At 35.7% G+C, this 23,349-nt stretch overlaps 1 protein-coding gene across 1 annotated transcript; it reads left to right on the top strand.

The window, feature by feature from the left end:
• Positions 1 to 986: 986 nt before the first annotated feature.
• On the top strand, positions 987 to 4,848 carry LOC139744967 (uncharacterized). The gene is made up of 3 exons (XM_071655377.1): positions 987 to 1,118; positions 2,815 to 2,957; positions 4,158 to 4,848. Exons 1-3 carry the CDS (start codon positions 1,046 to 1,048, stop codon positions 4,383 to 4,385), a joined length of 444 nt encoding a protein of 147 aa, XP_071511478.1. The 5' UTR covers positions 987 to 1,045; the 3' UTR covers positions 4,386 to 4,848.
• Positions 4,849 to 23,349: the final 18,501 nt, after the last annotated feature.

The raw sequence follows: 23,349 nt of genomic DNA, 5'->3' as shown, positions 1-23,349 counted from the left end.
ATGGGGCGGGGGCGGGAGGGGACATGCATGCATGGCTACGGTTGGTTACAATACACAGCGCTATGAACATAAGCTCAAACGAAAATGCATGCGATTGATGTGTGTGTGCGTGTTTGCTTGCAAGGGGAGACGGGATGGGGGGGGGGGGGGCGGTGATGAGTGCCGGTATCAATAGGCCCTATATCTCAATCAAAATCAGAAACACAACGGACAATTAGTAAGGGCACTTTCTAATTTGATCCAAATTCTAAAGCTTCAATGAAAGTCTGTATTCAAGTAGACCTTAGCACTCTGTCATTAATTATCATTTCAGCATCCAAGGCATCTAGTTGCCAGACGGACTATGGCTGACATATAGATTAATGGCTGTTATTCTGTACCGTTGTACCAATGTACTAATTAAGTATTTAGCCGTAGAGGACTCCCTCCCCTCACAGACTTATTACCTAAAATTTGCTATAGCTCCCTTTGTTACCTTGTATCTATACTCTTTTACACATGATCTTTATAGCTATAAGGCCGAGATGCGATTTTACCTAAAAATGACAGAATGACTCTAGTAAGTGCAACGAATTTGACCTGACATTATCATGAAATATGGAGAACAGAGAGTACACTCTTTTTCCAGATTCATTATGTTCTTGCTTACACTTCATTAGCACTGGTTAGACGACTCATGGATACCTTGAGACAAGAATAGTTTAAAAGACGAATAGGTCAATTACCGATGTGAATCAGAGACTGCCGTGGCATAAGTGCTCCATTAGTCATAGATTCATTGGCTTCCTGTTCTCCACCAAACATGATGTGTTAACATAGAGGGCGCCACGCTAACTTTAAGGAGAGAACCACGTACACGGTTTGTGACGGCTATCACAATTAAGTGGTGGATGTGTAAGAACTCGATTTATGTAATCCTGTACTTAACGTTTACATTGTACCGCGTATGACTGCACTAACATTATCGTCTTTTTATTCCATCTTTGACAGACAAAAGGTGATGCAAATTAAATTTTGTCGCTGGTGCCGTATGAAGTGAGTTGCCATGGCTACCATCTCCGGAGCAACGCGAGCTGTGATCATTCTCGTCCTTCTTCCTCTCCTGGCCATAGAAACAGGTATGGTCTTATTCACGACAATCGATTAAAACAATAGCAGCAACAAAATGTAGGGTCGCATAGAAATCTAACAAGAGCAGATGAAGCAGCCATATATAATATGAACCAGAATGAAAAAGATCTTTTGTCCTAGCATTGAATCTTTATTACACATATCCACTTAATTCCGTTATCCGTTATAGGTACAGACAAATTTACAAGAATAAAACAATAAGACAATAACAAGAAAAAACAATAACAACGACAAACTGTAGGATCGTCGAGAAATCTAGCAAGAGTACTGTGGATGAAGTAAGTACAACATCAGCCAGAATGAAATAATCTTTTGTCCTTGAATCGAATCTTTATTACACACATCTAGTTAATTCTGTTATACCAAAAAAAAAAAAAAAATGTAATGGTTGTGAGAAAGTTGTGCATGTAGGAAGGAAGAGTTTTTATTGGATACTTGAATGCTACAATCAAAACAGTCTGGCACCTTCTTAGGGCTCGTCAACATTTAGGCGAAAAGAAAACTAGCCGAAACTTGCCAAGGTTTGTTGAGAAAAAGAAAGTAACGAGGTTATTCTTATGAATTAAACTAGTTTTCTTCTCTTCTTACGTTTAAGCAGTCGTAGTTTCACATCCATTTTCCGAAACCACTCTTCAAAGACTTCATTAATGAAGGCGACGTGTTATAATACAACAGCAGCATGCGGCAGCAGCAGCGGTAAAAATAATGCTGATGATACGATGATGGTGATGCTAGTAGTAATAACTATATATATAATATATATGATAAATATATATAATATAATAAGTATATTAAGACTGTGATCTATTATATCATAGATATAGCCGCTTCATGTATACGTTTACAAATACGCCGGTGAAGAGAGACATTTCTTCTTGCTTCGATTTGTTTTATTGCGACTGATTAACAAATTGCCCTTTATCGACGCAAAATAAGCACCAATTAGCTAGTGTTTTTAGTAGTAAGCACGAGGGTGAGTTGGCTCAGTCGGTAGCGCGTCTGCCTCACGATCACGCGACCCGGGTTCGAACCCGAGTCTGGACTGAGCAATGTTGTGTGTAAGCATAACGTCCCCTCTAGCAAGAGGCAAAACACTCTGTCCCTCGGATAGGACATAAAATGGAGGTCCCGTGTATGAGAGAGTAACAACTCATGCACGTAATGATCCCGCTTTATTCATTCATCGCAAAGAGCAGGGTGTTTAACCCGGTGAAGTGGTCCGTGACCTCACATCCAACTGGACTCCATGGAAGACCAGCTTAACAGAGCTGAATATGGGCTATCCACCCATCTTCTCAGATGAAAATTAACAAACAAACAAACAATGGAAAGATTAGACAGAAGGTCATTGGTTCAAATCCAAACCGAGTACGTATGTCTATGATTTTTATCATTGCTATCACTCAAACACAGAATAATGGTGGTTTATGTTTTCGTTGATAAATGGCAATTGGTAATAGATGTAGGCCCTATCAGTTTTATATATTCACTGGAATATTGATTTTGAAAATAAAGTTTATTGATTTGAACTGAATTGAATCAGTTGGAATAAGAAAAACATTGCTGGCTAAAACATCTGGTCTGATTTCGTATGTACTTGGTAAGATTTACTTAAGAAAAAGCTGTAGACGGTAACTCTTCTGTGATCGATTGTATGATCTCTCTGTGCTTTGTTTTGGCTAGCCTTCTCACAAGCCGTCGTACAAGAAGATTCCATGTCGTGTTATGACTGCTCATCGGAAGACACCGTGGCCTGTGGGAATCCGTTCGACTCCACCGATGAGGGCGTCTTAACCACTAACTGTCCGATTTCTGGCCATTGTTATGTAAGATTCCTTTCGTTCACACAAGTGCATTATCACGGTTTACAGGGTGATATGGTTTCGTTTTGTTGAGCTGAGGATTCAAGTTTCACATGTAACTTTCGCGTATAGAAACCACTTATATGAAATATTGAAGAGTTACATGCAATTCTAGGAGGAATTTAAAACTCATGAAAATTGGTTTTGAAATGGCTGATATATCTAAAAACAAAGAGGTCCTAGTAAAAGGTGGGACCACCTTTTCATAGGACCACTTTGCTTACTATGTTTTTGGATATCTCAGCTATTCCAAAACCGATTTTCATTAAAAAAAACACGAAACTTTGAATTCCTATTTCATAAGTGGTTTCTAATTATCTTGCAAAAAGTTAAAATCTGGCCTCCCCATCTCAACCAAATCTATACCATCCCTTTGATATGATCGTCACGCACGTTATATTATAAAGATCAACTGGAATAGTTACTTTTGTTCCCTTTCATTATCAATAGACTCGTTAACATTAGCAGTATTTGTAGGTATCAAATTTTGATAATACCGATAATTGGGGGTTTGGAGCCAGGCTATTAATCCTTAAGAAAAAAGTGATAACAATCCTAATCTATTAGTGGTCATAAAAGTAATAGCCATCCGTTCTTTGCCCTTCCGCAGTAATATGCAACGACATTTTGCTTGTGACATTAGTCACGTAACTGCCGAATCTGACTAAAATGATTATCATAATCATGCTAACTGTCGTTAGTTTATGTGTCGTTGTAACATAGAGTTGAATTCATGTGTCTTTTTTTTCTAAATGAGCTCCCTCGTGGAGACATTCTAGTAACATAATGATTATGATAATAATAATAATGATAATAATAATGATAATGATAATGATAATGAAAATAATTACTATTATCATTATTACTATTATAGTCAATTTATCATCATCGTGAATATTATTATAATTAATTATAATATATCATTATTATTGTCATTATAAGCAGAAGAAGAAGAAGAAGAAGAGCGTTTTAGCTGTATATAATATCTCTTGGTTTGGTACCAGTAGTGCCAGGGGCAATTAATTTTTCAATCGGGCCCATTATGTTTTACAACAACATCGATAAACATGCCCACATGTCCATATGTCTACAAAATATTATGTATGCATGTACCAATCCTTTTATCCATTTACTACTGTGATTTTTCTCTTCGTTCGATGACAGAAATCTGTATTTGACGTCCTTGGAACGAGGACCATCGTTAGAGGATGTCAGCCCTCTAGCGACTGTCCGGATACATGCTTCGGGAATGACTGTCCGTACTGCTGCACTGGAAATCTGTGTAACAAGGCAGAAAGTTGCTCGGCGCCAAGAGTTTTCTCTGTAGTATCGATATCATTACTATCGATCCTCGCGTTCCACATCGTGTATGGGAGGCCTCAACGTTGGTGAAGCTGCGGTCACAAAGGTTCGTACGAACGATACGAACGATGCGTTCGTACGAATGTCACTGTTCGTACGAATTTTGGAGTTCGTCGAGATTCGTAGATGGGGCACAGATTCTTATATGGCCTTCTTACGAATTTCGTACGAACGCTGTTTAATTCGCAAGAACAACTTAAGACCTCTTATAGAAACGAAACGATTTATGGCCCTAGAATTCGTACGTTTTCGTAAGAATGCCTTGGGTTATTCTTTCGTCAGACTTACGGCCATATTACGATTTCTATTTGTCGTAAGATGGTCGTACGTGCAACTCACGGCACTCTCAAGTAATTCGTAAGAATATTTCCGATTTTTTTTTGTATATTTTGTCGGGTTGTTAAAAAGACGCTGCCGTGTTCTGTCGAAAATTCTATAGAAGTTGAAAGTTTTATACTTCAAGATAGCAGTAGTGCCAAGGAGATTACAATTGCAGCTGCATCTACAAGTAGAGGGGGAAGAGGTTGTTGCTCCAACTCTCCCCCTCTCGCTCCCTCGCCCCTTCCCTCTTTTCCATTTGTTTGCCTTCACTTTTGGTCCCATATTTAACAGAAATATTTTCTGGTCGAACACCTAGAGCAAAGTGAAGATTTGAACTTCGCACGTTTGGCTTTATACTCCTAAAACTCAACAGTTGCACAAATATTGTGTACCTACGCCTTACGAGTCCTTTACTAACGCCTTTCAAACTCGAGGAGTTGTCCGTAAGAACGCCGTACGAATCTCCGTTCGTAAGGCATTCTTATGAAAGACTAAAGAGCCCTCTATGAACGACTTGAGGCGTTCTTACAATCAACGTAAGAATTTAAGGCTTCTAGAATTGTCTTTCGACCCTGCAAAATCTTGCGTAGTTCTTACGATGTTCGCTCGACGTTCGTACATCCGCCTTGCGAAGAGAGGATTTCGTACGAAGTTGAAAAAAATCTTGGACAAGACCATCGACCAGGCTTCGAACTTACGAACGGTCTACGAACGGTCTATGAATGCTGGTTTCGTACGGCCTTCCAAAGAAGATCTTACGAAATTGTCTAGAAATCGTTCGTACGGCGTTCGTAGCAGTTCGTAAAGGCATTTGTGACCGAGCCTTGAAGTAGCTTCCAAAAGTTGAAAATTAGCATAATACAGTGAACACTATGTTGGCAATGTGGGATACTCTCTATTACAGTGGGCCCCCGTTATAACGAAGTCCTCGGGACCGGCAAATCTATTTAGTTATATCAAAATTTCGTTATAACTGATGAACAAGAACAAAACAGCGCGGGTATTGATGCTGCCTGAATTTTTACTTTATTGTATTAAGCGGAATTTCGTTCTAGCAGCATTGGTGAGCAGTATCCGTTATAATGGGAGTGCACTGTATTACAGTGCTGTCCGATATTTCGCCCTCACACTCGGATGCAGTGTGTATAGAGCTGTAGTAAAGGTTAAATATCAAGGCTCTTTTTCGCATTTTTGTAAAAGCTTATGTTAGAGAAATTCATGTTCAAGTGTTCTCACATAAGAAGACTTCGACATGTCATCTCACAATCTGCAAAATGACAGAAGAAGTAATTAATGTCAAGGCTCTTTTAAGCATTTTTGTATGAACGATGTTTTCATGAAATATTATTAAGAGTTCGAATGCAAAAAAAAAAACCCCATATCATTTTCAATTTTTTAAAAAAAAAGTAAGGTCATCATCAAATAATATAGAAATGAAATCATTTTTATGATACTGCTCTCGTTACATAGCAAAAAGTATTTCATTCTAAGATATCATCAAAATCATTGCATTTCTGTAGGTCTAGCAAAAAAAAAAATATCTGGAATTGATAACTGTTTTCTATCAAAACTCTCCGTACGTTCTTCTTCGTCTTTTTAAGAAGTGGTAGAACGCATGAGTTTGTGGAGAGTTTTGTGAATGATAAATTATTCTATTGTAGTTCTCAAAGCACACTGGTTACTAACGTCACCTCAGAGATTATTGATAAAAAGCACTGAAATTATTACAACCATGACTCTTATCATCATCTCTGTCTTGTTCCAGTTTTTATGTTGTGCCAAGTCGAGCACATATCTCTTTGACGTACCGAATTATCTGCACGAGGGTCGATTAACAACAAACACCTTCTTTGTTTCCACTTTAGAGGATCTTAAACTCATTTGAATTGAAGGAAACGTTACAGTCCCTTTTTCATTCTCATCAAGACTTTTTTCGGCTGTGGCAACGCCTTTCACATTAAAAAAAAAAAGATCAGTGACTTTGAACTTGAATTTAGCAAGTGAGCAATTGGGTGAAAGATTAAAAAAGAAGTTTATTCTTTTTTTTTTTTTGCATAACATACGCTGTAGTTTTTGAAGAAATTGCATGAACTAGACAGATAAGATGACATAATAATATGCCTAGCAGTTTTTGTATGAAATGATAACACGTTGTGAATCTGCACTGTCAACGAATAAGGAGTATTATTAATCATCATATTTGGTACTCAAGATAAAAAAGAAAAAAAAATGATAAGACAAGGAACATAGAAAAAAAAAAAACCCAGAGAGTATAAGAGCAGATGTATGTATATGTTGTAATAGTTGTAATTGTAATATTTTTTCTATTGTAGTCTTAGATCCCTGATAACGTGTTTCCATATTTCTGTATTAAAAAAAAAACTGTGGTGTGAGAAAAATCCATAATTCCATTACTGTCTCATGTTTAACGAAATAGCCTCGGAAGATTGAAATATAGTGTACTTGTTGCAATAATAATATGAATTATTGTTTTGTGCTTTTAGCATAGAAAGGTATAGATTTTAATCGTTTCAACATGTGTAAAATAGTTATTCTATTATGATTATTAAAGAGAAGAAAATATATCCCTGTATTTCTTGTGTTTGTATGTAGTTACTTCTCAAAGGGTCAAAGTATAGATAGTGAAGGTAACGAAACAACATAGACTCTGATGTAACCTTCCCTTTCCCCCCCCCCTCAAAAAACGTTCACACTTTTACACTCGTTTATATAAAAAGGCGCATTGCTCAAATGGATGCCGAGGACGAGTACAATCCACAAATCTTTTATTACTATTATTGTTATGTTCATTATCTTTCTTTTTTAAACATCATCTTCATCATCGTCGTCGTCGTCATCATCATCATCATCATTAATACATGATGGTATAATTGAAAGAGAAGAAACACGTGGCCCTGGGTTACAAAAAGCCTTATCCCTGTCCAATGAATTAAAAGGAAACGCATTCGATTAAAGCCCGTACGAAATTAATACAGAATTAGAGCAATTCAATTGTTACAAGCATCTCATGAATGAAAACTATAAACACATTGTGTACAGTACACGAGTTGTCAAAAAGATGAAAATTATCACATTAAAGACTTTTTTCTTTAGCAATATCATACAACTACCCATCTTATAATAGTGAAACTGCATTGTTCTTGTTAGCTGCATTATAAAAAAAAAATCGCGAAGGACAGGGAGCGAAAGTGAGAATGTACAACAACAACAAAAAAGAAAGAAAGGAAACACTTGTTTCGAGTTCATATATATTTTTCCATAGAAGATTTCGATGAAAAACAGTGTATCATATACCATTTTAAAGGTAATTCATTGCCTATCAAGCTAGGGGGAACTTTACACATGAGTGGACAAATTCATTTTTACTCTCCAAGACACAAAAGTTGAAAATTGAAAAAAATGACATGTTGTCTTTCATTTGGCAATGTCCTTCTCGATCACAATGATAACAACAAAGACAGTTTAACACAATGAGAGACAAGAGTTCAATTTGTCTATTCTTCTTGTTGTTATGGAAGAGCACTTACCCATGAATTACAATTTGTTCATTTTTTTCTTTTTTTGTGTGTGCCTTGGAAGAGAAAAACAAAGGTACACTTTACACTCATGCGTAAAGTTTGCCTTTTTATTGACCTACAAAGATGATAGGCAATTAAATTACCTTCAATATGGTATATAATACTTTAACTTTCAGCCAAACATTTTCTATGAGAAATATAAAAAATAGAAACAGATGAAGGAGAATATAGCCACACTTCTGTTTTTGCAGCATCCACAAATACACCGTTTATTAATTCTGTGAAATATAGCTATTACCTATATCACAGCAGGTTTGCAAGTGCTATAAGCTCTACAGAATGCATACTCTCCAATTTGTTCTATGATATATATATATATATATATATATATATATATATATATATATATGTATATATATATATCACCGTACCAGGTATTTATTATACACCCATACACGTCAGAGACGAATGCCAGCACGGACTACAGAGAGACGCTTTTAACGCCGTATGGCTTAACTTCATTTGCATAGACCGTTGATCCGACTGTTCCAAGTGCAGATCGTAATCGTGCTATTGTTTGATCTGCCAACGCTCCTATGCGATGATATCATTGTTTGTTTTTGGCTGGTCCATTGTCTGTCATTCAAGCTAGGTTTATCTAAAATGAAATAACCTGTTGGAGAGATCAGCGAAAAGAAATGGTTTCGAATGAATGCCGATAAGTTTGCATGGAATATGGTTAACATCATAGCACTGGCGCGTTGTATTATGGGGAACACTATTGGATCCCCCCCCCCCCTCCCCATTATACTGTTCACAGTTTTGGAGAATTCAAAGAACTCACAAACTCTACATTTTCTTATGGGTTAACAATTTCATAAAATGAAAATAGATCTGCTGCAATGTAGTTCATCAAAGCTCGACATAACAATAACAAAGAGAAATGAACGTGCCTTCAAATTTATTTGCTTGGTTTGCAGGTTGTTGTTTTTTTTCCTGGTAATACATGGTAGGGAAAAAACGTCATAATTTGTGTTTCTTTCTTTGTCTCTATAGCAAGGATAACTGAGCAATAAATAATAATAAAAAAACTATAGAGTGAGAACAAATGAATGAGATTGTTTCGACAAAAATTTTGTCAACGGTTGTTTCAAAATAAATATTTGGAGTTTAGTTGAATTAAAAATGTGCAAAAAGTCTCTAACAATCTCTTGAAAAAAGAAGTAATAACAAAGCAAAGCAATAGACTAGAAATCAGGAGTCATTCATAATAACATCATGACTAACTAATAGGAGACAAGGTGTAAGGTGTAAGTTTAAATCTGCACTGTGGTCTCCGAAGGGTTAATATGGACGTAACTTCGGAGTGGTTTTCCGGGTGCAGTCGCTGCCTGTTTGCGGAGTGTTTGTACCGCCTAATACACCGGTATCCCATAAGTCATTGCGAAGAAGCCTGACCTCTTCGCGCTATACACACATACAAACACATCAGGTCCATTGCTTCTGCGTAAAAAAGAGGGGCGAAAGATATCTTGTAAAAGCCCATCTATTACAACAGGTTGGATCTACCCGGAATTTCTTCAATATCGTGATCAATGTGGTAAGTGAATTTCATTATTCAGTTTTAGCGCGAAAGATTGTCCACCCTTGTCTTTGCCGCCAGGAAAATTTTGCAGTTTAAATTGTCCCTGTTATACAATCGTTGAGGTTTCGAACATTGGACGCTATAAAGACAGGGGAGCGGTCCAATAGTTCACCTGCATAGGACTGTTTTTTTTAACACCAATTTTATCCTAAAATTCTCCGCGCATTGTTTAACTATCATTAATGCTGTTTATTCTCTTTGCTTAAGATATATATATATATATATATATATATATATATATATATATATATATATACAATTCTGCTAAAATCATGAGGATTCTTTTGTTGTCTGACCGCGGCCACTAACATCCATCAACATGTGTGATATGAAAACTGGAGTAACTACATGATTTTGAAAAAGGATCGAGTAGCAACAATCAGTTTTCCTGTTGTTAAATTGCTCAATAACCTGTACGACGTATGGAGGAAAGATCAGAGTTTTTTCTGGTTAGCGTTACCTTCTTAAAGCCGTACAATTACATATGAGTGACAAAAGGTACGAACGATCTTATCTTTCTCCACTATGGCAATATACCTTTTTTAAGTGTATACTGGAGTCCATTTTGAAGTGTCATGGTTATTGTCAGTAGTATATTGGCAGGGTTTCTTTATCGCAATATCTGTGTGTTGTTTTCATCAATATGCACCAAATTAGGATTGTAGATCAAAATATATTACAAGTAGTAGACGAAGAAGAAGTAGTAGCTAGAAGTAGTAATTATAGTATAGACGTGGTAGTAGTAGTTATGGTAGATGTCGTAGTAGTAGTAGTAGTAGTAGTAGAAGTAGTAGATGTAGTAGTAGCAGTAGTAGTGATAGTAGTAGTAGTAGTAGTAGTGATAGTAGTAGTAATAGTAGTAGTAGTAGTAGTAGTAGTAGTAGTAGTAGTAGTAGAAGTCGTAGAAGTAGTAGCAGTAGTAATAGTAGTAGAAGTAGTAGTGGTTGCTGTCGTTGTTGGAATAGTAGAGGAGGAGGAGGGTGCTAAAATGAAGTGATGAAAAGAAAAGCTGAACTGTGTTATGTCAAACCAAAATTTTACTACAAATTTCATAAATCATCATTATTGTACGATGACTAAACAACAGCAACCACATGAACAATATAATCATCATCATAGACAGAAATATTTACTATCCCCATATAAGCCTAAGTAATAAGTTAAATTATGACAGATTTAAATGGGATATAAATATATAAAGTAAAAGCCTTTAAATAAAGTTATATAATAGGGACTATAGAATGTAAAACATTTTATTGGTGCTTGGAGGGGAAAAGAAGTTGTCTAAAATCGTATATCATATTCAATAACTTCGACAAAGTTTGCTTGCACTCCACGAGAATCTAATCAATCAGTCAATCAGACAATCGATCAATCAATCAATCAATCAATCAATCAATCAATCAATCAATCAAGGCCAAAGGATGAGTTTTTTTTTTCGTTCTTTCATAGGAACTCTATATGAAAACAACAATAACACAGACAGACACTCAAGCTTGTATTTGACCCCTTTGATAAAATGAATGATGGTAAACATCCCGACATCAATTAAGTCATTGTTCCCTATATGACTTGTACATCTTACAAATTGTGCAATAATATGAATTGTAAGATGCATGCTCTGTAGTATTCAAAACTGTTTATTGGATAGATTCAAAGGATGATTAAATTTAAATGAACAGAATTGAACTAACTTGAATTGTATTTAATAATCGCTCTCCTCAACGACTGTTTTACAATAAAGGTGACAATTTTACTTATTACAATTTACAGGGAAACATACATACTATGATATTCATTAGATTGCAAAAAGCATTTGCTCTGGAAATGCCACATATACATTTTGATATTCAAACTAAATCATATATTGTAGCAAGTATAATTTTGCAGGGACGGTCTGTTTTGGTTTTGGTTTCGGTTTTTGGTTTCAATTTTGGAATTCTGTTTGCGTATCGCAAAAATACCCACAGGATCACTTGCTATTTTTTGTGCACATGAGTGTAAATGATATGACTTGAATTTAGATGTCCAATTTAGATGACGATAGATTTGATGTCATGAAGACATCTACAATGACGAGCAGCAGTGTAAAATCATAATTCTTTCTTTAAGGAATTCCATTCGTGGTCTTGCTGGTCTATTTGGCCCCTAAAATATGACTTCCCTAAAAAAAAAAAAAATAAAAAAAAATAAAACACAAGAACGACAACAACAAACAAACGAACAAACAAACACCATTTTAAGAGAAGCTACAATAGAGCGCACATACAGCGAAAAAGACCAACGGTCTTCGCTAGTATTGTCACTTTTAAATTAAGATTTTTTAGCGCTTATCGAAGAAAATCACAAGTTTTTATGAAACATTCATTAATTATTGCCCTATACTGTTTTAATTTGCTAACATTTCCACATGTACAGTGTACTTTGTGATCATAGCTTAGTATCCCGTTTGTTGCAAAAAGTTTAATCTTTGCATTGACATCTTTGAACTTTGTAATGTATCCCATTCGAGAATAATAGATGGAATGAAATGAATTAATCATTATGTTTGCCGAGAATCTGAAAAAAAAATGGGAAAAAAATTGTCAATTGTCGAGAAAATTCTAAGAAGCAGATGCATATTTTTCTGTACTCCCATGAAACACAGGCAATGAATAGTAGTAGTAGTAATACTAGTACAACAACTTCTACTACTGCTACTACTACTACTACTAATATTATGGTTAAAATATACAGAAATATCACAGAAAATAATATATGGATTCTGGGACTTGGGGAGATAACCCATCAAGGAGGGGAAATTTTTAAGTCCTGGGAATAACCACACATCTCCCCTCCTCCAATTCCTCATAAAAAAATAAATAAATACCTTCATTGATGAATTGTCACAAATTACTTAAGAGACAAACTACGAAAGAGACTAGACCCTGTGGAATACAGATATATACTCAGAAATCGGAGGCCTCCTGACTTTTTCAAACTTTCCCGAAGACAACTAATTGCAATATGTCATATCTTATCCACATACTGAAAATGCATTCCATCTATACATAAGCAAGGGAAAGAGGCATAGTCCTAGGTCAAAGTTGAGAGCCTCGGAGTTGCCGATTTAGGGAGGAAATAAAGAGAGAGAGAGAGAGAGAGAGAGAGACAGGGAAGCAGATCCTGGCACAAAGGAGTACCCCAAGTATACGCATATCTCCACGCAAAAATTCAACTCCACAACTTACCAGACAGGAATGTTGTCGTAATAAGAATTTACATCTCGGAGGTCATACAAAAGTAAATAAATTGTTTGAATGAGTCAGTGCGTGAGTGGCGGATGCGTTAATGATTAACGAAATGGTGCTGTCTTGTAAACCTGGTGTATTATGTGTGCGTATTGTGTGAATAGGCTGCATTCCGATATAACGGTCGAATCGAATGCCCCTTTTCTTCATTCATTTGCTTTGAGCGGCATTTGTTCCAATCAGTGGGCATTAAGTATAACAAAAATAATACGCGTATACATCTGGAAGAAAATTCTTGATATTTAGATGGGGATGTGGAGGGGATGGCAGTCAAATTTGCGAGATTGAAAGGAATATTGACAGAGCTGAGAAACATGGCAAACACTAAAACAGTATTTGAATGAATGGACAGTTTTACACTCTGCATGGATAATTAGCCCTTGTATATAGGCCTACTTTTCTACTCGAAATGTTATGTTCTGAGAAACAAAAATGAAAACAAGAATACAATACATTGAAATTAGAAATGATATGAAATTGAATTGAAATGAGAATGTTATGGAAAGTGGAATGATCGCATCTTAATACATTTTACATGATTCCATACCATTTTAAAAACTGATATTTCATTTCCACAGGTTAAAGCAAAACACTGGCATTACTTCAACTAGTTCCTGCGTGTACATCTTCATCGTTTAATTTCTCAATTTCTCAGAAACATGCACTAGTGATGAGGAAAAACTTTCCACACAAATGCAGTAAGAAATATGTAGTACATGAACTACAACTAAAAAGGTGAAGAACAGGTAATCGTATTATGGATGTATGCAATTTGTGTTTTAAGTGTCTAGACAACTGTTGATATTTCATGATAAGCGGATTTTAACTTTAGTTCATATCAGTCTTCTTTTCCTTTGTTTTGGCAGAAAATTAGAGCCCAGCCACTAAGATGAAGTATATTATCCTTGGAGTGGTTTTTTGCATCGCCGTCGGTGAGTTTACAAGCTTTTTCCAATGAAGACTCAAGCTAGCATTTGCTCCTTATTTATCAAACAGATTGTAATTAATGAAATAAGTAAGCACGGCATGAACAATGTGACAAAGATTGCTTCACATTTGTGAACTCAAGAACAGCAGTAAATTTTGTGTGTTTGATGCATGAACGTGTACCCAAGGCTTTCGTAGTATCTGTGCCTGTGCTAGATTTTATCTAGTTGTGTGTTATTTATGAAAATTTGGGATCTCTTTGTTCTAAATTTAGTTTGAGAAGAAAGAGAGGGAGCGACGCCAGAAATATTATGTGTGTGTACATTAAAGAGATGGTATGGTATTGGTGGAGCTGACATTTGCGCTTTCAACTTTTTGCAAGATACCAAGAAACCACGTATGACATAGTACAGAGCATACCATTGTAAGAGGAATTCAAAGTTTATTTTTTATGAAAATCGATTTTGGAATGGCTGAGACATCCAAAAACAAAGTAAAACAAAGCGATCGTAATAAAAGGTGGGCCCCACCTTTTATTAGGATTGCTCTGTTGTAGTTATCTCAGCTATTTCATATCTAATTTCCATCAAATAAATGTTGAATTCCTGTTTGAATTACATGTTCTGTCATATTTCACATTAAAAGAGGTTTCTCATCATTTCACACAAAAATGTTACAAACCTGAAATTAGATCTCTATCAAAAATATACGATCCCTTTAACACTTTGTACATATATGCGCGGGTGTGTTCCGTCATGTTCATGAAGCTGGGACTGCATAATGTTCGATTTATGAAAGATAATTTAGAATTATCTAGTCAACAATTTTTTCTTTCGAGAGTGTTGCATGTGAGATACGCATGAGTTAATTAGCATGGTGATTGGCTTCTTAGCATTTTGGTTGTCGTGTTTATTTGTTTGTTTGCTTGTTTGTTTGTGTGTTTGTTTGTGTATTTTGTTTTATTGGGAGAGAAGCTTCTTGAATACTACAATCAGCTTATGGCTTATTCTAATGTTAATATGCTTGTTATCATAATTATCATTGAAATAGGTGTTACGGACGCACTCTGGTGTTTCAAATGCTCCGGAAGTGAATGCGAGACCCCAGACACAAACGTAGAGGGCGTTTACATCACGGAATGCAGCAGCTATGACTCGATCTGTTACGTAAGTATGAATAATGTTATGTTTTAACAGGAAACATGTCACAGCCATTAACAATCCAAAGTAAAAAAAGTTCTTTCTGTGCTCCATAAACCATTTGAGATCACCTAATCTTCAATCATTTTGATGCATTGTATGTTTTGTGTGTATATTGCATAAATTCTCATATGTTATGTTCCCAGTTATAACATCGTGTAAAATGTCCTTTACATATCATAAGCCGCAAATGATTTAAGTTTTTGTCTACTGAGTAGACATGTGTCGTATTGAAAGTTGTCATTTCAGTAAGATTGCATGCTAAATTCTAAGTTACCAGCTCTCAAAGACACCACGACTACAGTCTGCTTTAATATATTTTCATAGAACGAATTACATGAATTATGCTGTTATGGAGTCAAAATATGATTTCCTAAAACTTTGATTTAAAAAAAAATGCGAAGTAAATGAAACTTGATATAATTTTTGCCAACTCATACCTTGAGGGGATACTCGTCATTTTATTTCTTATAGTCACGTTGGTTGCAAGAGTTGTAAACACAACAAACAAAAACAACAGTTGCACGACGAAATATAACTTCCCTTGTTTTACACATCACATTATCATTTGTTCTTGGTCTGGGTTACTGTTACCATGGTGATGAAAACATTTACGTTTACCATCTTTTTCTCCCCCTCATTCATCCCTCTTTGTTTCCTGTCTTCCTGAAATGTGTCCCTCTAATATTTTCTTCTCCTGTCTGTGCCTGTTTTTTTTTATTTTCTTACTTTCTTTTATAATTTAATTTCCACCTCTAACAAATAATGGATATCAATAATCAAATGCATGCATTCAACTGTTGTACTATTGCAAACACACTGATGCAACTTTTTTCTTTATCTTACTTGCAACTGCTACACTAATGTTTTATGGTTTTCTGATGTTCACTATCCTGCCGAAACTTTTTTTTTTCTGTTCATCCTTGTGATTTCAATACCTATGTATGCTATGTAAATATTTGGTATGTATTCCCATGCCTGGCTGATTTTGTTTTGTTCGTGTTTGTTTGTTTGTTTGTATGTATGTGTGTGTGTGTGTGTGTGTGTGTGTGTGAATAATTTGAAATATTTTTGTGTGTAATTGCACGCCCTTCGCATGACTTGATTCCTGTCTATCTAATGTACACGGTTGATATTTTGCCGTATTGTTCATTTTCCTCTTAAATTGTGGTATCCAAATTACTGGTAGAATTTCTTTTATGTCTCCCTGCAATTATTTTGCCGGCATCATAAAATCATTAATGTCTTGAATTATCATGCTTTGCGAAATGTCACAAAACGAACTTGTGCTGGCCCCTGTTATCACGCACTGTGGATAACAACGACGAAACCTAAAACCGACAATTAAAAATCTTAACCTTTGACCCGGAAACAGAAAGAAACCGTGACACATACATATGGCACTCTTCTCTCACGCGGCTGCAAGAAGAGAAAATCTGACTGTAGTAACGTGTGCCTGCGCAGTGGAGAGTGGACTGTCTGCGAAGAGTGTTGTGACGATAACCTTTGTAATGCAGCACGACCTTTGACCTTTGCCTCAGCAACCATTATTTTCTCTGTTATCCTTGCCCTGGTTAATCTGTTTTGCTTGTAAGATGCTTCCAAAGTTTTTGCCTGTTCCAACAATGTGTAATCTGATAGCAGAGGAGACCATACGCTTTTCTGAACTTGCTTTTCTTCCCAACCTCAGATCTCCTAGACAAGTATACTTACCCTTTCGTTTTGCTTCTCTTTTGAAAAACCTGTTTGTGACCCATCCGTACTGTTTAATCTCACTCACACCACCAATGTTATTCAATGTTCCTCCTGTTTACATATCCCCCTCCCTCGCACTTTTCCATGTTCATTCATCTTTTCCACGTGACTTTGTTACTGCGCAATCAATTTCTTGTGTCGTGCTCGTATTTTTGATGGCATGTGTGGTGTATTCCTTTTCGTATTTTGTTCTGGTGCGTTATCATCTTCAATCATAACATTTCTTCCTCTTTGTAACAAACATCTCACCAATGTTTTCCACGTGGGAATTCGTCTTTATTTCCTTGTTGCTGTATTCCATCTCCTCTCGACAATGCCAACTTTATTTTCTTATTTTTCCAAACCTTCTCTCGTACGTTCCCTCTTCTACTTTATCCTATACTTTCTTATTAATGACTAATGCATCATCAACAAAAATCCCCCACCCCCTCTCCCCCACACACCATCTCCATCATCATCTGTTGCCGTAACAACAGAAACAAATCATCACCAACTACGGGGTGCCGACGTATTCTCGAGGCTGTAAACTGCGGAAATCGGACTGCCAGCCGGTGTGTCTCGGCGAACCGGATCACGAGGTTTGCGAGATCTGCTGCGATAGCAACCTATGCAACAGCGCAGGCGCAGTCCGTGTCAACTACATCCTCTTCGCAGCTGCCGTCTTCTTTTGCCTGTTTCAACTTCTTCATTAGCGATATATTATAATTACACCCCCACCCCCACCCCACCCCCCCCCCACACACACACACAATGTCCTCGGAAAATGTTAGAGCCTAGCACAGTTCATGGAGATTCGCTTCTGTTACGAAATGGCCAACCGTTTTTTTTCCTGGTTTTTGTTTTTGTTTTGCGCAAGAGGAAATGGTAATAATTAATCATTACGTAGCATTAGATTGTCATTAGTCAAGAAGGAGGATCTTATGATACATAAAGTATAACTAGAGAGCAAGGATGTCCCTTGACAACAAGACAACTCTTCCACCCCTTTTCCTACTTTCTGACTTAGCAACGACTAATGAGCGCAAACAAATGAATGGCGTTTAAGTTTAAGCACATCATTTAAAGACCTTTTAGCATGTAAAGGACTACATAGCAAATTAGTAGTATCGCATATGAACCCCCCCCCAAAAAAAAAAACAAGCACATGGATTAGACCATATTTTGAAACTCCCTTGCTCCATTCATATTGCTTGCTTCATTGATTGATTGATTTTATTTATTTCTGCATTTCTTTTTCAAACAGAAATATGATACAAAGTCAATTGAAGAAACTGATTGATGATATCATTTTAAAGGGATCGTATAGTTTTGGTTGAGACCTAATTTCAGGTTTCTACCATTTTTTGGTGAGATAATGAGAAACCTCTTATGAAATATGACAGAGCATGTAATTCTATGAGGAATTCAACGTTTATTTGATGAAAATCGGTTTTGAAATGACTGAGATATCCAAAAAAGAGTGATTCTAATAAAGTGTGGGACCCACACTTTATTACGATCGCCTTGTTTTACTTTGTTTTTGGATGTTTCAGTCATTCCAAACCCGATTTTCATCAAATAAACTTTGAATTCCTCTTAAAATGGTATGCTCTGTACTATATCATAAGTGTTTTCTTTGTATCTCGCAAAAAGTTAAAAGCCCAATTGTCATCTCCACCAATACTGCACTATCCCTTTAATCTAACAGTTGAAAGATTATTATGTGAGAGTTGATATTAACAAGTAGCTATTTTTGAAATGACACTTAACGCACTATTGGGGACTGGAGTTGATAATTAATTGTCACTCATTTAGATAAACACTTTTACACTGTTTAAGCGTTATGCCACAGAATATCAACTTGAACGAAAAAAAAAGCATTCGAGCATATGAATGAGAATACAATTCAGAAAAATAAATATTCGAATGCAATGTACATACCAATACTGATGATAAAGTCAAGAACTATAAGATATAAGTTAGGTTAACCCGTTCCATATGGGAACCTGGAGACCTATGTGTTAAGTCTATGGGGATTTCAGAATTCAGCATTGAACGGCTTAATTCTCGTTGCAATCCGTGCCATAAATAGATCACAGGCCACAGGTCAGTAACGCCAATGTTTTGATGATTCTTGCTTCTGCTATGATTAGTGAATTGTCTTGAAAGTGATCTTTTTGAATGTTTATAGGCCACTTGGTGTACATTTCATAAGCGAGTTGTAAATAGTTTTGAGATGGGATTTTTGTTGTGAAGTTCAACATGGTTTACCATGATATCTGTATAAGATGCGCAGTTGAGTTTTCATTGAAGAATTTTTAGTGTTTATTCATAGGCTCATAATTAAGTCTTTTTTTCTCTTTTGTGGCAAGTTGTAAAATATAAAGAATTTTTGTGTGCATTTTAGTTTGAGGGAAATCGTAATATGTCTTTTTTTTTTGTGTGATTTTGAGTTTACATGTTTGCTTAATCGACTTTAACAATTAGCCTCATATTCAGTGATATCCATTGTTTGGATTGAATATTTATGATCTGTGTCTTTCGCATTCTTGTATTTTTCAAATTAATGAAAAATGGATAGAAGTTTAACGTTCATGCTTAGATAGCTCATCGTTGGCAACATAAATGGTTGTTTTATCACACTTTACAAAATTTTCATGTAGAATAAAACTAGAAGACTGCACGTCAGTTCCATTGTACGATGTTTTATACGAATTATATTGGACATTTCTCGTATCTTTACAAGAAATATATCTTTTGAAACTTTGTAATAATCTGGAAATAAAAACGAGTTTTTGTACAAAGTGATCGTGTGTCGTTATCGATTGATACTTCTGTCTTTTGTTAAGCTTCCGGTATAATCTTGGTAAAACACCAGCACAAGAAAAAAAAGGACTTATAGTGTCTTCCATCCCCCCCTTTCTCTGTCTCTCTATCTCTCTCTCTCTCTCTCTCTCTCTCTCTCTCTCTCTTTCATTTGTTTTGTCTTACAATCTTATGATTGCTGTTAATTCCTTGTAAGAGGGAATTTCAGATCTAACAGGAAGATAAAAAGATAACAAGATGAATGAAAGAGTTTGAGTAGGAAAGCATCTTTACAACGGTTCGTCAAAGCACAAGGGCATCATGAACATTAAATGATATTATTACTAATGTCTGTTCATCCACAAGATTCTGTAAATCGAAGTGTCCATTATTTTCTTGAAATATGTGAAGGCTCTCCACAGGTTCTTATCAAACATCTAATCATTGTAATAAACGTTAATGAACATAGATTGTCTCTCTGAATTATGAAAAGGAAACATGAAATAACCTAAAGGAACATTCCACACCAGTTGAAAGGTCGTCTGAATAACAATAATAAAAAAGTAAAGTCCAATTTGCACAACAGTAGGAATTTTATCGAAATGGGATAAAAGTTAACAAAGCTATTATTTTTTTCTTATTTTCTCTATACACTTCTTAAGCAGTCAATATAAATATGCACATGAGTGAATTGATTTTGTCCTCACCCTTTCAATTCAAGTGATTTTATTTCCACATAAATTAATACAAAGCAATATACATAACGCTTACATGAGTATGTCATATTTTAAGGTATTTTGAATCAAATAAGGTTCATCAAAACATGGATACAATAATTACAATAGTATCAACTTTGATTTTAGATAAAGAAACAAGTAAGCAATACAATTTTATTTTGTAACTCTATATGCCTATCATAATATTTTGTAACTCTTATGCCTATCATAATATAATTTGTACACAAAAGCACATTAAGCAAGGAATAGCATAATGTTTTGCACTTTTATAGCTGAAAAATTAAGTTTTGGTCAGCTTTTTGTGCACGACTGTTGTGAGGTGATGGCATCATTCTCTTATTCGCATGTTCACATCAAATGTTTGAGAACAGTTATGGAAAAATTAGCGAAACTTCACAATTTCATAACTTTCGTAATATCTATCCGGTTTTGGTAACATTATCCCTCTTTTCTCCAGGTTTCAGACTTTTTTTTTTCCTTGGTCCCGAGTTGTCCTTTAACACACTGGAATCTAATGACTTTGTGTGTTGGAAATTGATGTGAAATGGGAAAATTTTTTAAAATGCTCTTATAGGCCCTATACGAATTCAAAAGATTGTAAAAAGGCTATCTACCATTGTCTCCTCTTTCTTTCTCTCTTTCTCTCTCTCTATCCCTCTCTATGCATGATATATATATATATATATATATATATATATATATATTTGTATATATATATATATATATAAAGTGTATGATATACACATATTTATATATACATTGTTTACATAACAATGCATAACGCATGTACATAAGTAATACGTATAAGTGAGAATATATGTATGTGTGTGTGCTCGCTCGCGCTTATGAAGAGTGTGATGCCGATATATCCATTTTTATCCACTTTTGATATGCAAGATGGAATCTGCTGGAAAAATAAAGAAAATATTTAACATATGTGATATGATTTTACAGTATTCTTAAAAGGATTTCGTGTTATCGGTTATGTAGAGAGTGGAATAACATTGCAAGTAATTAGTTTTTCTCTATTTTTTGATGATGATCCTTCTTTAAAAATACAAATTTCGTCTCTTTGCTTTTGCATTTAAACTCTATACCTGCATGTATCTGTATAAACATCGCGTATATATATATATATATATATATATATGTGTGTGTGTGTGTGTGTGTGTGTGTGTGAGTATTAAACAGAAACTGTTCTACTAAATGCTTTATAGACGCAATACAATATTACTTTTTAATTCAGTTAGTCGAGTGGTTTCAGCATCCGTGACAGATGAAAGTCAGTTTTGTTTTTGTGAACATTATATGGCATATTTGGTAGGCTAAGCTGGAAAATCTACACAAACGCGTACTTTTCAAGTGTGAGTAGTTTAAATCTCTTTTTCTTTTTACTAGAATCCAGACACTTGTCTTCTTTCTTCAACGTTTATCATTTTGACATTATTTGGACGTTAATATGAGTGAGTTACTGCAGTGAAATTGTCGAGATTGATATACACTTTATGCATTGGATGGTTGGCAGTTGAGACAATGAAAATTAAAAAAAAAGAAGTAAATACGCTTATTTCAATTGTCCTGTTAATACCAGTAAACGTTATCGAATCTGAACTTAAGATGGAGAAGAGGAGGAAAGATTGCCTATATAGACCATGTGGACAATCTCTGAAAGGTCTACACTGGGATGAGAACCATGAGGTCTTGGAAAGTCTGGTGGTGACGTATTACTCGGGATGTCAATTTGTTTCTCCTTCTTCTTTTTGCTTATTAATTTTCTATTTACACTTCCTTCTACTTTTAAATTATATTTCATTTCATTAGTCATTGGCCTCAGGAAATCTGGGATCATGTCAGATCAGTTACGAGGGCTATCTGAGTACTGCGGGGAACTGGTTGTTGAAAAGTCGCATTTACATTATTTTATACCACACCCTGTGCTTCAAGTAATATCTAACTTCATATCGCCATCTTAACAAAATAATGTGTTATGCACTATATTGACACGTGCCGACTCACGCAAGCAAGCATTACACACACAAAAGGTCATCTTGAATTGATAGAGTGTAAAAGTTGCCCTTTACACGGAACATTGCCCGACTGGCGGCTCGTTCAGCCTCAAAATAGGGGCTCTTTCAGACTCTGGTCGCCTCATTTGCATACGGACATTATTCCATGAATAATCAACCGCTTAGTTTAGAGATAGTATTATGGTTCGTTCCAGCGTTTCCATCAATAGATTACAATTTCTTGAGGACTCTGGACCTCTCTCTCACTCTGTATGATTACAGCATGTATACAATTTGTAGTAAAAAGAAAGGAAAACGTTCTGTTTAATACTTCTACCAGTTTCCTGCCAAGTTCTCGAATGCACTTCGCACAGGGCGTCCCCATGAGAGACTCGTATTCAATGGGTTAATCATTCAATGCCAACTTTGAGGACTGAATGTCTCTGCACGCAGTCATAAAATGACAAATTTTATCCTTACATCTTTATGGACTGTTGCGTCAATTTATTCTTCCCAACAAGGTTAGTTTTCATTACTCACAGTGGAACCTCCACTGTATCCACACAGACCAATAATTACACGCAGTCACTGTCTTGACCACCAGGAGTGTGAATTGTGTATGATGCCAGAGTCATAATTTGCGAACTTGCGTGCTGAACGTAGAGAGGAACACCGCCAAAACAGCAGACAGCGGTAACACGTACATAACGCGCGGGCCTAGTTATACGTTAACCAGAAACAAACATTCTTCCAGCATGCATAATATCAAAGCAATTTGAATGCGTAACAGG

Source organism: Diadema antillarum, unplaced genomic scaffold (assembly GCF_040938485.1).
Source record: "Diadema antillarum isolate AM-2024a unplaced genomic scaffold, OU_Dant_1.0 seq00001223_RagTag, whole genome shotgun sequence".
Lineage (NCBI taxonomy): Eukaryota > Metazoa > Echinodermata > Echinoidea > Diadematoida > Diadematidae > Diadema > Diadema antillarum.
This window is presented reverse-complemented; position numbering and strand designations above follow the sequence as displayed.